Raw genomic sequence first — 15275 nt, 5'->3', positions numbered from 1 at the left:
CAAATATGGTACACCCCGCAAAGATTTATTTTGGTGACTTTTAATGGGATTTTAATAGGCAACTGTTTGTGTAACAGCTGAGCCCACCAAAGTAAACTCTGGCAAAAGACCTCACTTGAAATTTTCGCTTCCAGTCTTTGGTACCTCATTGACCCTTTTGACTGAAGACAAGTAGTTGGTTCTCTCTTCAAATGAGTCTCAGGAAAACACCCAAACCACAATGCTGTTGACAAAACTGAGGCTGAATGCTCTGCATCCCTCTTGGTGGATTCCTGTCACTGTGCAAACAGGAATGTGGCACTAAAATGTTCAGAAAGAGAGTAAATGGGAAGTTCTGTGTCTGTGTTAACTTAATGAGAACATTTCCCAGCACTAACACTAGTTATGACTGTTTCCAATGCCTCTTTAATGTTAAGTATTTACCATAGTTTGAATATGCATATTTCCTTTTTTAATCCCAAAATGCGTTTGAAAATATGTTGTTCCCAGTCTTTTACAGTGATCAAGAATTAGGATTGATACCATTAGCACTTTTACTCAAACTTACTATTTTGCTTTCATTAAAAATAGATCGAATCATACTGAATCTCAGGTTTTTTTACAAGATGTAGCCTGTAGTGTGTTGAAAACAGCTTTGGGAGTTCATTTTTTCCCTGTAAAAGCAAAGGTTTTCTGGCAAGAAATAAGAAAACAAAATTTAGTCCCAGCAAGCTTTTCTGGTGTATCCAGATTTTTAATGAGTGTATGTGTATCATCACAGTTCCGATTAATTCAGAGGATCTGTTCCAATTTACGTGAGTTGACGATTGCAAGTTTATTCTTAAAAGAAATAAAAATATGAGGAAGAAGGAAAAATAAAACCCAGAATTGTTCATGGTTCTTATTGCTGTGAGGAAGTGAGTGAGTAGCTAATCAGCAAATTGTCCAGGGAGGTGATTTTGCCCCTCTGGTCTGCTCCAGTGAGTCCCTCTAGTCTACCTTGATCCCACCTGTAGTGCTACATCCAGCTCTGGGGTCCTCAGCACAGGAAGGACATGGACCTGTTGGAGAGAGTCCAGAGGAGGCCACCAGGATGATCAAAGGGATGGAGCACTTCTGCTATGAAGAAAGGCTGAGAGAATTGGGATTGTTCAGCCTGGAGAAGAGAAGGCTCTGGGGGGACCTTGTAGTTGCCTGTCAGTACCTAAAGGGAGCCCACAAGAGGACTGGAGAGGGATGTGTACAAGGGCATGTAGTGATAGAACAAGGTGTAGTGGCTTTAATCTTGAAGAGGTTTAGATTATATTTTAGGAAGAAATTCTTTACTGTGAGGGTGGTGAGGCACCGGCACAGGTTGCCCAGAGAAGTTGTGGATGCCCTATCCCTGTAAGTGTTCAAGGCCAGGTTGAGTCTAGTGGGAAGGTGTCCCTCTTGGGACAGGGGTTTGGAACTGGATGGAATATCAAGGTCTCTCCCAACCCAACCCATTCTATGAATACATGTCTGACAGCAGCGACCTTTATCTCATTTTCTGAGCTAGCCAACATTTCTGGAGCTAAAACAAATAAGTGCTTTTCTTAATACCTGCTGTGACTTAACTCTTATTGTTCTACAGTTGAAAGTGTTCTCTACATTCACCTGATGATCTTAAATCCACTGTCAGTTTTTTCTCTGGATTTTTTATTTTATTAAACCTCTTTCTAAGTTTTTGTCTGAGTAGGGGCTTTGAAAAGAGCTGATTGCTTATATGGTGTCACATATGTATGTTTTGGAGCCAGCACTCTGTTCCTTCTTCAAAACAAGAATATGAGAATAAATCAGTGTGTGAATTTCTTAGTGAGTAAGAAGAGTAATAATTAACACTGATGTTCCTTTGTTTTAAATTGCTAATGTGCATGAAATTTTAGGAATGATGTGTGAGGAGGCAGTTACTTTTTACTTTTCTGACAATACTATTTGATGCAATTTACTCCGTTTTCCTCACAGCAATTACTGGGAGAGCTTTCAGAGGTAACTGAATTACTCTTCTGATATCGAATCTCAAAAATTAATCTGTTGTACTGTGTAGTTACCAATTCCATAATGCATGTTTGGTTCTTTTTGTAGCAATGAATAGAAGTGATGAGATGAATGTGTGGATGTCCTCAAAAGATGTGGAGTTAAAAAAAGAAGAGTTAAAAAAAGAAATGTTAAATGCAATTCAAATATATAATTGGCTTTTGGGCACTGTTCAACAAAATGCAAAATGCAAAATGAAACTATGGTTTCATCTGTAAATTTAGAATTTGAGTGATGCTTCCAGATTAATTTTTGTTTTCACTCCAGCAAGTTGTTTTGATGAAACTTATGAGTGCAGTACAACATGTCTTTGAAACTACTCCAGTAGCATCCGTCGAGAGCTACATGTGGTTTTTAGCTATCACTTTTTCTGGATTATGACTGTGGTGATCTGCAGTGGATGCCTTGGTTTGTAATGAATCCTCTCTATCATAAAGAAGTCCTACTTTTTCTTTGCATGTTTTTTTAAATAGATCAAGGCACGTGAAGGTACGTTGTGGGGATATCAGTCTAGTAATTGGAATCTGTGAACAAGATTTAAAAATGTGAATATCCTTAGAACATTTTAATATTAGTGAAATTTTTAAATTCATTAACAAGACTTTGGATATAGCATAGTACATATATATATCTTAAATTCTGGTATATTTCCTATATACCTCGTAGGGCTCTCTCTTCCCACCAAAGGGCAAATTTCATAAATATATTTATTGTGCTTGTTCTCTTTTATATTATGCATTTCACTTTTCTTGTCATTTGACATTTTAAAAAGTATTGTCTTAATGTTGAAATAGCAGCATACAGAAAAGTCATGGTTATTTTCTTTTATCTCCCCACAATGCACTGTACAAGGTAGACACAAAACAGTTGAGAGCTGAATGCCTTTGAACAACTAAATGCTAAGATAAAAACAAACAAAGAAAAACGTTTGTTTCAGTAACTACTACAGTTAATGAAAAATTATCTAAGGGAAATAAAAGACTGATTTCTCAGGCTTAACTGTCTGGCTGCAGAAGCTGATGAAGTGAGTTTTCTGCTGGTGTGACTCGTCTAGCTGCAATGGTCCCAGTTTACAGTCATGATAAAATGCCTTGTCCATCAACTGGACTTAACTGAGTTGGAGATTCCTGTAGCAGGGCAGTTGTTGACATTTAATGAAAGTTTGATTGTTGTCAGGGCAGTGATCTGCCGCTCAGGTTCTAACATGTGGCTCCTACAAATATTTCCCTACTTGATCCGCTGTAAACCTGCCGCCTCCAAGGAAATAGGGACAGGTATTTCAGGAAGTAGCAATGAATCTGGGGAATGTACTCATCTATCTTTGTACCAAAGTAAACAGACTTCTCATAACTAAGAAATGAGGCTTTCCTATTGGGCAAACAAACTTTAATATTGAACTTTCGAGCTGTGTTAGTCCCAAGTTGCAGAGAGGGAACACTTTAACAGTGAGACAGGGAGTGTGAACTGTTTGAAAGAAAAGGGTAGCATAGGGTGCTTATGGACTTGTCTGTCATTGGGATTGCTTTGGGAAAATATTTGGGCCTTCTTGTAACTGCTGCCATTCTAAAAGCAAAGAAGAAGAAATTCATTCCCAAAATTACTCTTGAGACACCTGCTAGTTAATTATTAGCAGTAAGATAACTTGCATGGTTTTAGAACTTCATGTGAATTGGGGGGAAAAGAAACAACAGTCCTATTCCAAGAATTGCGAAATTTGTTTTTTTATTAATTGTATCATTACATTGAGGCGATGTAATGAAAAGGCACAGTTGAACGGAGAGGAGGAGGAGGAACCTCTTTAATATTGTCTGCAGTTCAAGAAACAATGTGTTATCCTAATCCTACTGACATTTGTAAGTTAAAGCCTTAGGTGGGCTTAGGTTTGGCTGGGTATATTCATTTTTCACTGTTTTTTTTACATAACATCTCTAAAATACACATTTTTACACTGACGAAATTCAATAATTCAGAAATTTTGAATGCTATTAAAAGGTGCCAGGTAATAGAGGTTTGGGATTTAAAACCAATTTCATTTATAGAATTCATCTGTTTGAAAGAAGGAAACGTATTTCAGATGATTCCATTGCTGTGAGCTTTGTGTCCCACAGAGAAGGAAATTGATGGCAAACATTGATGCCAGATCAAGTTTTGGCAAATTTTGGAACTATACCTGGCAAGTAAGATGCCTTTGTGTAATAAATGACATCAACTGGTGCAATGCATCCCAACAGAAACCTGAGTTTGATGTCAAGATTTTGTTGTCGAACTGAGTCTCTGCATCTTTTCAGAAACAAAGGACGGACTATGTAGGAAAACAACCTGACCCGGTTCCTGCTACTCCTTCGCCACCTCCCACACCTGCTCCTGTCCCCGTGGCTGTCCCCCTCCCTCCCACTGCACCAGCACCTATTCCAGTTCCCGTGCCCAAGGCTCCAGCAGCCGTCAGCCGCCAAAGCAGCACCTCCAGCGACAGCGGTGGGAGTGTTGCACGAGACACTCAGAGGCAGAAGCAAATTCCTGTGGATCGTAAGTTTGCCTAAGAAACAAGACAAAAAGTATTTCTCCTATTCCTGTGTGTTTTACTTACTCCTAGAATTCCTTAAAATTGTGTTTCAGATAAAATTTTAATGAAAAATTTAGTTTTAACCTCGTGTTTAAAATATAGATTTTCTGTGTTTGTTCTGATGCTCCATAATCATATTGGTAAGTAGGGACAGAACTTTTCGACACTTGTCCCAGTCCTAAATCCTCTCCTTTTATGAATGTCAGGGATCTCTAGTTAGTGGCTTTCAACACTGGAAATGCCCATGCTGGTATTCTGGCTAATGTACGTTTTTCATCTAAACTCACTGCCATGTTACAACCTAAATGCTTTTAAAAGTGTTTTTACACTTCAGTGCATGAACATCCATAGTTCTAGGTCACTTGCACCATTCTAAAACATGTATCCAAGGCTTGCAAGAAGACTTACCGGTCTGGCTGATGCATAGAACCATGTTGTAATAGTGTTGTTGGAGGCTCATCTATGATGAGATCCTCCTGGCTTGGTCAAAGCAACAGCAACTGGCAAGCCATGGAACTTTCATGCCCTTGTATTATGAGGTAGCTCTTTAGCTGGAAAAACTTGGTAATGCACATCCAACAGTGTGTAGCTATCATGAAAAGTTCTGGTTAAGGCCACCTTGTAAATATAAAGCCCAGCCAATGCTGAGGCTTGACTGAAAAGCAGGTTGGGTTGGAAGAACTTATGTAGTCAGTAATTTCTGTCCTAAATTGCTTAAATAGCAATGTGATTGTTTGGCTTTGTAATAACTGAAATGTATAGTCAAGAATTTGCTGTGGTTTTTAAAGAAATAGCTGTTAAAATAATGAGCTTTTTGTAGTTCAAGCTTTTTGAAAGCTTTTCCCATCCTCTGCCTCCCTGCCTTATCAGAAAATCCTGCTTCCTCCTAAGGTTAGGAACTGGTATTGAGCATAAGCCTTTCTGGGGAAGGGCTTCTTTTCCCCCTGTCTCCAGTGGATGGGAAGTGTGCCTGTGTAGATAATCACATGTCTGGTTGAGGACAAGCTCTTGCCTAAGCTCTGAACTCAGGAAGGCTCTGGGACCCTTTTAATATATTCACCTAAAGGACAGTCTGGCTGGAAATTATAAATGAAGAACAGCCTGGCAGGAGGAACAGGCTTCACTGCTGTTTCCCAAAGAAATAGTAGGGCGAGCTTCTGCCTTAGTCCTATTTTGGGCAGTTTGTTACTTAAATAAAATCAGAAACCCAAGCAGTTACAAAATATGTGGAAAGTGAGAGTGAATTTCACACACACGTGCGCAAAAATGATGATAATTTTATTTCCACGTAAGGACTTTGAATGCCATAGCATACCTGTGTCCTTGAATCCATGATGGCCTTCTCTATCCATCTATGGAAAATGAGAAGATCATCCTGGCTTCAGGCACGGGGTGTGAGGTGTGAAGGGTTGCTGTAGACTAAGTGGTTACAAGACATCTCTTGCCCTCTCAGCCCCGCTGAGGCCCTGGGTCACACACGAGCTCCTGTACCCTCCCAGAGCTGTCACTCAAGCCCAGTTAATGGGCTTCAGGTACCTCAAAGTCCTTGCAGAATAGGTGCCTCTCCAAAGGTGGTGGCCAAATCCCGCCCATGCAGCTGCTCCCCAAGTACCCACCTGACTCCTACGGAGAACAATGCAGAACCTGCTCCACACCCAGGGTGTTTTGCTTATTTCTGGTAGCACATCTAACAGCAGTAACAATCTGTTATCCAACAGATAAATATTTGTCTTTTGATACAGTCTTGGTCCAGATAAAGCGTAAGTCTTTCAAAATCTGTGTAAACAGAAGGAAGATAGCAATGTTCTCTCTCTCTTCCTGCTTGGGAAAATAACGGGTTCATGCTTCAATAACATTGCCTGAAGGCTTTACTCCTATAACCCATTTCAGATTTTCACATGTATCACTGAGCACATGTCACTTGGGTTTCTGATTCAAACTCTGGGGAGGGGGAAACCCTACATAGTAGGGCCTGAATGCCTGAAATATTATACTAGAGATATTTTGTCCACTTTGAACCTGGGGCTACTTTGTAAAAGGAAAAAGAAAATGGCTAAACCAAAGTTTTTTCTTTTTTTTTTTTGCTGTGGTGATTAAAAAAAAAAATCCTAGAGGCCTATGTAAAGCTTGTTTTTATTTGTGTAACTGCCTAGAGATGTTGATCCCTGGAGAGGTTTTGAGAGAATATAAAAGGAAACATTTTTGCTATCTTACATTTTTTTCATATTGAAGTTGTGTTCTTTTCTTCTGTTCTTATCAGTGTAATGGGAGAAAAGGAATAGCTTTTGCCATGTGAATGCATCAGAGAAGGTGCTGTAGTTACTGTTTGTGTACCAGAGTGAGAAGGTTGAATAAAGATCGCTAAAAATATCTTGGCAAGGAAATCCTGAGAATTTTTGAGATGATTTGTGTTGCTTGTTGAAGGATTTTTATAGTTGTTCCAGAGTTTCAGCACAGAGTGGTCAACTGTGCTAAATCAGTGTCTTCTGTGAGCTCAGAAAAGTATTTTTGAGATGCACCTTTTGGATGCTACCTATTTTAGTGAAGTTATCCATAGAAATTTCTATATGCATTTTAAACAATTTTCAGTGTCATAATAATTGATTTTGTTGAAATGGCTGGAAAAGCATTTCAATTTGTTGCTTGCTAATGACCAGCAACTGAACTAAATGCTTCGGACAAATGGGTTCTGGGGAATAGGGAATTCATACAGTTTGTTTAAAATAAACAAACAAACAAGCTCTTGCCCATGAGAGCAAGTACTTTTTTTTTTTCTTTCCCTTTTTTTAATGGAAAATGTGACAATATTTCAGCTAACCAGTCACTCTAGGCTTGGAGTAATTCAAATTTCTTAAAATCCCTTCAAAAATGTGACTACTGTAATAGCTCATTAAGTGTTATGAGTGATATGTGTCAGCAGCTCTAAAATATTTTTCCCTATGTTGATTTGCACTAAAAACTTGGACTTTCAATTGAAAAAAATGCTTTTGGAAAGTACTACCTTTCCACGGTGTAAGCAATCTTATAACCTCCCTCATACTTTTTTTTTTGTCTTCATTTTTAAAACATGACACTTGTAGTTGAAGAAAGGCAGACTACGACAATTGAATAACTCTCCATGCCCATTTTCTTCTGTAGTGCTTCTTCTTCTTGGGTGCTGTCAGACTGATCTACCCCTCTGTGTGACATCCAACCCATGTCTCCTTTCTAGGGTCTCAGTTGAATTCTGTTTGGGTTTTTATTTTTTGCATTTGTTTTCCCTTGCAAAGAGAGGATTGGGAATCTTGAAATATTCCTGGGGGGGAAAAGGACAACAATAATTCAATCAGATCTAGCTAATGAATCTCTAAAGAAAAAAAAGAAAGTTTAAGGTTTACGGTGGAGTATAATAAGAGACCTGGCTTTGATAAAACCTTGAGAATAACTCCTGTGGGACCTCTCTCTTTAGGCAGGAAATCCCAGATGGAGGAGGTGCAGGATGAACTTGTTCACCGCCTCACCATCGGCCGGAGCGCTGCCCAGAGGAAGTTCCACGTGCCACGACCCAACATCCCGGTGGTCAACATCACTTACGACTCCTCCCCTGAGGATGTGAAAGCCTGGTTGCAGTCCAAAGGATTCAACCCCGTGTAAGTTTGAGGGCAAACGTAACGAAGGCTAATTTAAATTATTCTCCTGTCAGTAGGTAGGATGTGGCCTGACCACTTTTTAAAATCGAGCAACCTTCTGAAAGCCAAGAAATGTCAGCTGCGCTCTTGGAAAAAATACTTTGTTTTTACCTATATGTATATATACAAGTGTACCTAATATACATATAAATAAAAATAGATGTCAATGTGGTTATAGATCTACAGAAGTACAGATATTTACTAGCCTCCACCAAAAGGTGGTACTCATAACAGATACTCAATTGACTTCAGGAGTCCTGTTGTATAAAAGTCTTTCTTAACTTACTAGCCCTACCTGAGGCAATGCGGGATGAAGTCAACCTGCTTCTCTCTCTTGGCTGCTGTATTTTTGCTCATTTCTTGTTTGTTCCCTTGGTGTGACCCCAGGACTGTCAACAGCCTTGGTGTGCTGACAGGTGCTCAGCTCTTCTCCCTCAATAAAGAGGAACTGAGGACTGTTTGCCCAGAAGGGTCGAGAGTCTACAGCCAAATTACGGTACAGAAGTCTGCCTTGGAGGTATGGATAACCCTTCTTACTTACCTAAGCTGGGTCACCAGTTTTGAATGTTTACAAGTAAATAACTGTTTCTGTGAAGCAGATGGTTTTTCCTCCGTTCCTATCACGTCGATAAGCATTATTTCTATCTGAGTTATTTGGTATTAATTCATTGAAACAGGGGTTCAAAAAGCATTAGAAATAGTACTCGTGTTTAAGACATTTTGTGCTGTGACCAGACTGCAATAAGTCAAAATAAGCCAAAAAGAGCTTTGGGGGAAACAATAGGAGAGAGTAAAATGCCCTTTCTTTTTCTTCTTGCTTTGCCTGGTACTTGGGCAAACAGGTAATCCTGGTACATTTGGTGGTGGTGTGTTAGTTTTGCTTTGTCTTTGTAGGGGAGATTTGATCCATTAGGCATGAGAAGGTGGTAGAGCTCACTGTTGAATCTCAAGGCCTTGCAGGTCAAACCTTGTGGCACCTGCATTGGAAGGTTTCTAAGAGCAGCAAACACTTTGGACACCGTGCTACCAGAGTTACTGAGTAAAGGATAAAGTGTTATATCTCTGTATTTATTGCTCTGCAGCAGTTTGCTTTAATTACAGTGGTATTGTTTCTTAAACACCTTAAAAGCTTGTATACAGAGCTGTGCTGGGGACAATGCTTGCCAATTTTTAAACCAGTAAAATTGGAGATGCACCTACTTCTTTTAAAACTTGCTGCGACGAGTGGAGAAATGGACTTGATAATGTCTAGAGGCGAGATGAACCCAAATGAGAAGCTATATTCTTCACATCCCATTTAAAAGAAAATCTTGAAGTTTAAAATGTTTTTCTATCCTCTTATAAAGCTGAGACTGTCTTGCTTAAATGATTTTAAGCATTCACTGCCAGGCACAGGTTTAAAGATAGATTTAAGATGATGCATATTTTACAATTTACCTGATCAGTGTAGATCAGAGAGCACTACTTTCTAACATTGTTAAAATTGCTTTATTTCTTTCTTCAAGCCCTATTTTTCTATGAGAGGAAGGGAGAAATATTTCACTTTCGTTCTTAGAAATATAAGTCACTACAGCCCAGAGCAATCCATTATTTTCTAGTGAAAATATATGCATATTCTTCCATTTTTTTTGAATGTTAACAATCTTATTTCATTTTTATAAGACTGCTGTGTACTGAGACAGAAGTGCCTTTGTAGTGGAAGTTGGTTTGGAAAGCAGAGATGCACTGGGTTGGAGGGATCTGTCCTTTTTTCCCTCTGTGCTGTTATTCTGCTTGCCTCAGTTAGGTCTCACTCTGCAGGAAACTGAAAAGTCCAAACTTGTCTAATAGATGCTCTACAAGTATTAATAAAAGGGTGCTGACAGTTTAACAAGGTCATTCAATTTTGTTAGTGAAAAGGTAATTGAAATATTTATTTCTGCCTTGCTACTTGAGGTTTAATTGATGAATTTCAGAATTTACGCAATTTTTGGTGGCTTTAGCCTGTTGTTTGTTGAATTTTATCTTCAAAGGAATTGCATCTTCATTTCTCTCCCTATAATATTTCAAATCACAGGGTTTAGGAAGGCTGTTCTTGTTTAAGAGAGGCTATGGGAATGAGTATCACAACAAAATGTCTACATGTGACCCAGCAAAGATGAGCTTTCGTGTTCCAAACAGGGCTATGTTCTTATTGCTCAAATTGGAAACACTTCTAATAACAGAAGCATTTAAGCACATGCAAACCTGTACCTGTGTCAGGCCTATTTTACAATTGAATGCTTTTTATAAGCAGTAACAGGGCTATGGGTTTGACCACCATAATTGTCCTACATGATTAATGAGTGCCAAATTTTCATGGAAGTTCTCTGGCATCCTTTGTGCAGCACTTGTGGTGTCATATTGCAGTAAATGCCCTGGCTATTAAATACAAACAGCAATAAGAGCCAGAGGCAGAGCAAACCCACACACTCCCTGGCACTACAGAACTCTATGCCTTGTCTTTCTTTGTAATTTCTACTCAGGATCTTCCACAAGTGTTTCCAGATTCAAACCATTTCTGCAACCTAGGCTTTACTCTCAGCTTTGGGGCTGCATTCCCAGATACGAACAACCAGATCTTCCCAGTTTCTTTTTAGTGTTCTTCTAACTCAGGCAGAAGAATTTTATAATTTTATAATTGGAATTGCAGTTGTTGTTGGAATTTAATAATTTTACCCTTATGAGGAAGGAAATTAATAGGTACCACACTTTCAATTGTTATACTTTATTTTTGTGGTAACTCCATTCAGCCCTGAATCACACCAGAGTTTAAAGCATCCAAGGAACTCCCAATGGAGTTTTGTGGCCCCTGTATGAACATGACCAAGTAACAGACTGCAAATGCAGGGAAGGTGTTTTGGGGTTTAAGAGCTTTCTGGGCCTGGCCAAGCACAAGCTGAAATATAACTCTGTGTGAGACCAGTGTGTCAAGACAGCAGGTCATAGCCAAGGCCAAACACCTCCTTTCTGCCAGAGGAAGTGGTGGTGGCCAGCAGGGGTGTCCTGAGAGGAGACAGGATGTACCATGCTCTGTGTCCTGATCACAGGATCCCTCTTGGGAGCTCTTCCTGGGGCTGCTCCAGAGAGCTGAAGCTGACCTTATATACCAAGTACAGGACATTACAGCAGCTTGGCTGGTCATATTTACTTCTGCTTTACATGGTTTTACTTTTCCGTTGCAAGTTGAAAATATTAATAACCTCCATGATTATGGGGGTTTTATGTGTCCATTTCTTTAAGTGCTGCTGAGCATTTCAGGCTCTGGTGTTGAAAAGTGCTTGAGAAGATAAGTGTAGAGACACAACATCCTGAACACCACTTCTGTCCTCTCCAGAAGGGAACACTTGAGTTCCACATTCTAAACCTCTTTGTGCTCTATCAGTGGGAAGCACAGGCATACATCCCTTTAAAAGTGAAAATGGTTTCTGTCTAATACATGTATCAAATTGCCTGGAAAAACAGCTTATTCTCTCTGACACCTTGGTGAAAGGAATGACCCAGGCACAACCCCAGAACTGGGATTGACTGATGGAGTTTACCTCATGATCTGGTTAGAGGCTAAGCTGAGTAAATCACTGTGGCCAAGGTCTAGCAGCCTGTTCCAAAAGTTGTATTCCCTAAGAACAGCCCTGGGCTGCTTTGCTACGCTGTCCCTCACCTCTGAGTAGGATGTGCCTGTTGTGCTGTTCCACGTGTGTCTTGCAGCTGGTTTAGTCAAGCAGCATTTCAAGCTCATCAGTCATGTTGTCACTGATGTTATCAGGAGGGCAAACTGTTTCAGCTTGGGCTGCTCAGTTGTTTTCAGAAAAATATTTCTACGTGACCCCTGATAAAGCACGTTGGGTATCTGCTGATGTTTTTTTTTATGCATGACTTCAGCAGTGGGTGACTGCTGCACTTGCTCTGTATCTAAAACCAAAAGGGCAAGGACAGAATGAATTAAGAGAAATAAAACTGCTTTCTCGCCTTCAGAGAACCACTTATAAGTCCCCTGCTTTGCCCTTGCACTCTGGGAGAAGAGAGCAATAGTAAGTTAAATAGAAGGAACATTGTAGCCTCCCTCCCTGTGGACACCTAACCTGTCTGGCCAGGTAATGGCACCAGATAATGCACTGTAATGGATATAATGGGATAAATCTAAATTAAAATGTATGTAATAGGATACATTTTCAGTGTTTAGAATCAGCTGAAGGATTTTCCCCTTAACAGTCCTGGAATTTCTTTTACAGATTTCAAAAACAATTTCTGCTTCCTTATTCAGAGGCTATTTTGGAAGCTTTGAAGTTTTGAAGGTCATGTCATAGCCAAATAATACAGTAGCAGATATGGCTCTTGCTTTATAATCCCCTGGTTTTATTCAAAGTCATGCACACTTTGGGAAGTTCTGCTCTATCGGATAAGTGTCCTGGCCCTGCTAATAACTTCATTTATGTTGCCAAAGCAATCTGTTTGCAGCTGGCTCAGCAGACCTGTTTTTCACTCTTAAAAGGTGAAATAAAGCCTTCTCCTCACAATACCTCACTCTTCCTAATATTGTGATATGGTTCAATTCCAAGTGCTGTGCTACAGGTTTGAAACCTGTGTCTCTGAGCAGCAAATGCATGATGGTGTATCATGTAATGTGAGTGACTGGGATTGAATCCTTGCTTAGCCCTTGGCTGTGCAATCCCACGTGTGTGTGTGAGCTCTGTGTTTACATAAATCTAAACCCATCTAGGATTTATTTTCAATTTTTTAATTTCTAAATATTATTGTGCTGATTTTTAAGTACTCAAAGGTGGAATCCAAGCAAACTTGCTGACCTTTAACCCTGCTTTTGCTGAACCCATATTTCACCCCATACATATCAAACACTTCCAGGGCCTTGTGTGAGAATTAAAGATGCTCAGCAGTGCTGAAAGGCGAGCTCACACTTTTAATCTGCAGGCTTTTTTCTGGTCTGTATTTAAGGGTAGTGTAAATACTTTCTTATTGGAGCTGCAAGGTGAGTTTAATTTGTTCAAAAACCTGTATTAATAAAATGCTATAAGAGGAATGTCATCACATGCCAAAACAACAAATAAACTCTTTTTCTTTTTTGTTTATAGGCAAACAGTGGTAGTTCGGAACTGCAAGAAATTATGAGAAGACGACAGGAAAAAATCAGTGCAGCTGCCACAGATTCAGGTGTGGAGTCCTTTGATGAAGGGAGCAGCCACTAAATGTGTTTCCTCTTTTCTTTAATTCCATTGTCCATAGCATCATACCATCCAGCTTTGCTTTAGGAAGCAGTGAAGGGGAATGTCTTACTATATTGTAACCTAACTAGCCAACACAAAGAAAATTTACAGTAGTCTCCCCAGGAGTACCTGCTGCTGCCTTCTCATCATGAAAAATAAACAGATGAGAAATTCAGTGGAGCTTCCTGGCAGGTGAAAATATTGGCACATGATTCATTTACACCCAAAGATGAGTCTTGGCTTTATGGAATTAACATGACAGACAAATTGTAGCACATCTTTGTGATTCATCTGAGGGAAGCTGAGCCAGCAATAAAAAAAGCATTTGACCCCTTCAGTAATTATAAGATTCTGAATCCCATCTCTTGCTGTAGTGTGCAATTATGTCTTTTTGGCTCAGTCTTTCTTGTCATGCATTCGGCTGCAGGACGTTTACTTAAGTTGTCGATGCCAGCAATTGGAGAGGAAATCTTTAGAGAATGAACAGCAGCCCAACATAGACTGAATCTTTCTTGCATCACTCCCAAGATGTTTTATTACTAATGATGCTGTTTATAGCAAAATAATACTCTGTACATTGATTTTATCAATACTTCACCCGTGATGAACTATAATATTGCACAAGAAGGAATAACTAGAATATAGTAACACAACTCAGCTCAAAGAGGTGATGAGATCTGCTGTAGCTGGCCATGCAACAACTCACAGTACATTTTTTTTAATATACTTGCATTTTTTTTTGCCTGTAACTTAACCCATCAAAAGAACAGTGTATAATCTAGACTTCTCTGTGTTTTGATCCCAGATATCAGTTTTTCCTCATGTAAAAAACTGTTGTTCTTTTATAAATGTAATCTTTTGGGAAAGTGGATTACTGGAGGCAAAAGGGGGAAAAGAAGAGGAAAACATCCTTTCCAGAAAATGTTATTTTTGAAGATGAAATGATTTTTGTCACAAAATGTTCTGTTATGGTCATGTGATTTTATATATAATATATTTATTATATATAATATATAATATCACTTAATTTAGACAAAATTAATCATCTAGTTTGATTGAGTTTCATAGTGCCTTTTTCACATGAATCAGCTTAAAGTCTGCAATAAACAGTATTTCTTGTCTGTTAAATCGTTGTATCTTTGTGGCTACAAAGACAGTAACGGAATAAGAAAGTAATCTTGATTTTTGCCATTAGTTTACTTTTCCTCTGCATATAAGGGAAGAAAAAAATCCTATTCCTTTTTCACAAAAGAAAAAATTAAATTCTTAATAAATTTATTAAGTGCCATTTATTGTAAATGCCCTCACAAATATTACTTCTGTGTGTTGGTTATGTGTCTATGTACATTTTTACATTTAATATATATTCTTTATGCCTGTCTGCATAAGCATGGTCTTATTCAGAAACGGGTCAAGTAAGTGATAAATCCTAAACTGAAGACTTCAAATGCCAAAGCCGTCACTAAAAAATGGATTCTTGTCTTATCCAGTGAAAGAAACAATGATTCTCAATTGCTTTCTCCCTCTGGGAAACACTTCAACCATCACACCAACATCATGACTACATCCATTCAACACATATACAGAGCTTTGGGGGAGAAATTGTCTGTCTCACTCACTGCCTGTCATTAAATGCCAAGCCCAGATCTCCAAAGGCTTGGTGTATTCTCTTACTCAAAATTCCCTCTTCCCGACACTTTCTAGTCGGCATCCATACCTAGCCTGAAGAGTGGAGATGTGAAGCTGCTCTCACTTTTAAGTACAGGA

General features: G+C 39.1%; 1 protein-coding gene across 6 annotated transcripts in view; it reads left to right on the top strand.

Moving 5' to 3' along the window:
* The window catches only part of EPS8 (epidermal growth factor receptor pathway substrate 8), a 137115-nt gene extending 122319 nt beyond the window's left edge, over positions 1–14796 (top strand). For all 6 annotated transcript variants that reach the window (XM_027699737.1, XM_027699735.1, XM_027699733.1 and 3 more), the window contains 4 exons: positions 4326–4563; positions 8049–8229; positions 8656–8785; positions 13377–14796. In XM_027699737.1, the coding sequence (XP_027555538.1) occupies positions 4326–4563; positions 8049–8229; positions 8656–8785; positions 13377–13490 (663 nt within the window). In that variant the 3' untranslated portion in view covers positions 13491–14796. The remainder of the gene's footprint in view (positions 1–4325; positions 4564–8048; positions 8230–8655; positions 8786–13376) is intronic.
* Positions 14797–15275: the final 479 nt, after the last annotated feature.

The sequence above is a fragment of the Neopelma chrysocephalum genome, unplaced genomic scaffold (genome assembly GCF_003984885.1).
Source record: "Neopelma chrysocephalum unplaced genomic scaffold, ASM398488v2 Primary Assembly neopelma1_139, whole genome shotgun sequence".
NCBI classification, from domain to species: domain Eukaryota; kingdom Metazoa; phylum Chordata; class Aves; order Passeriformes; family Pipridae; genus Neopelma; species Neopelma chrysocephalum.
The sequence above is the reverse complement of the archived record's forward strand: the minus strand, read 5'-3'. Positions and strand labels throughout refer to the sequence as shown.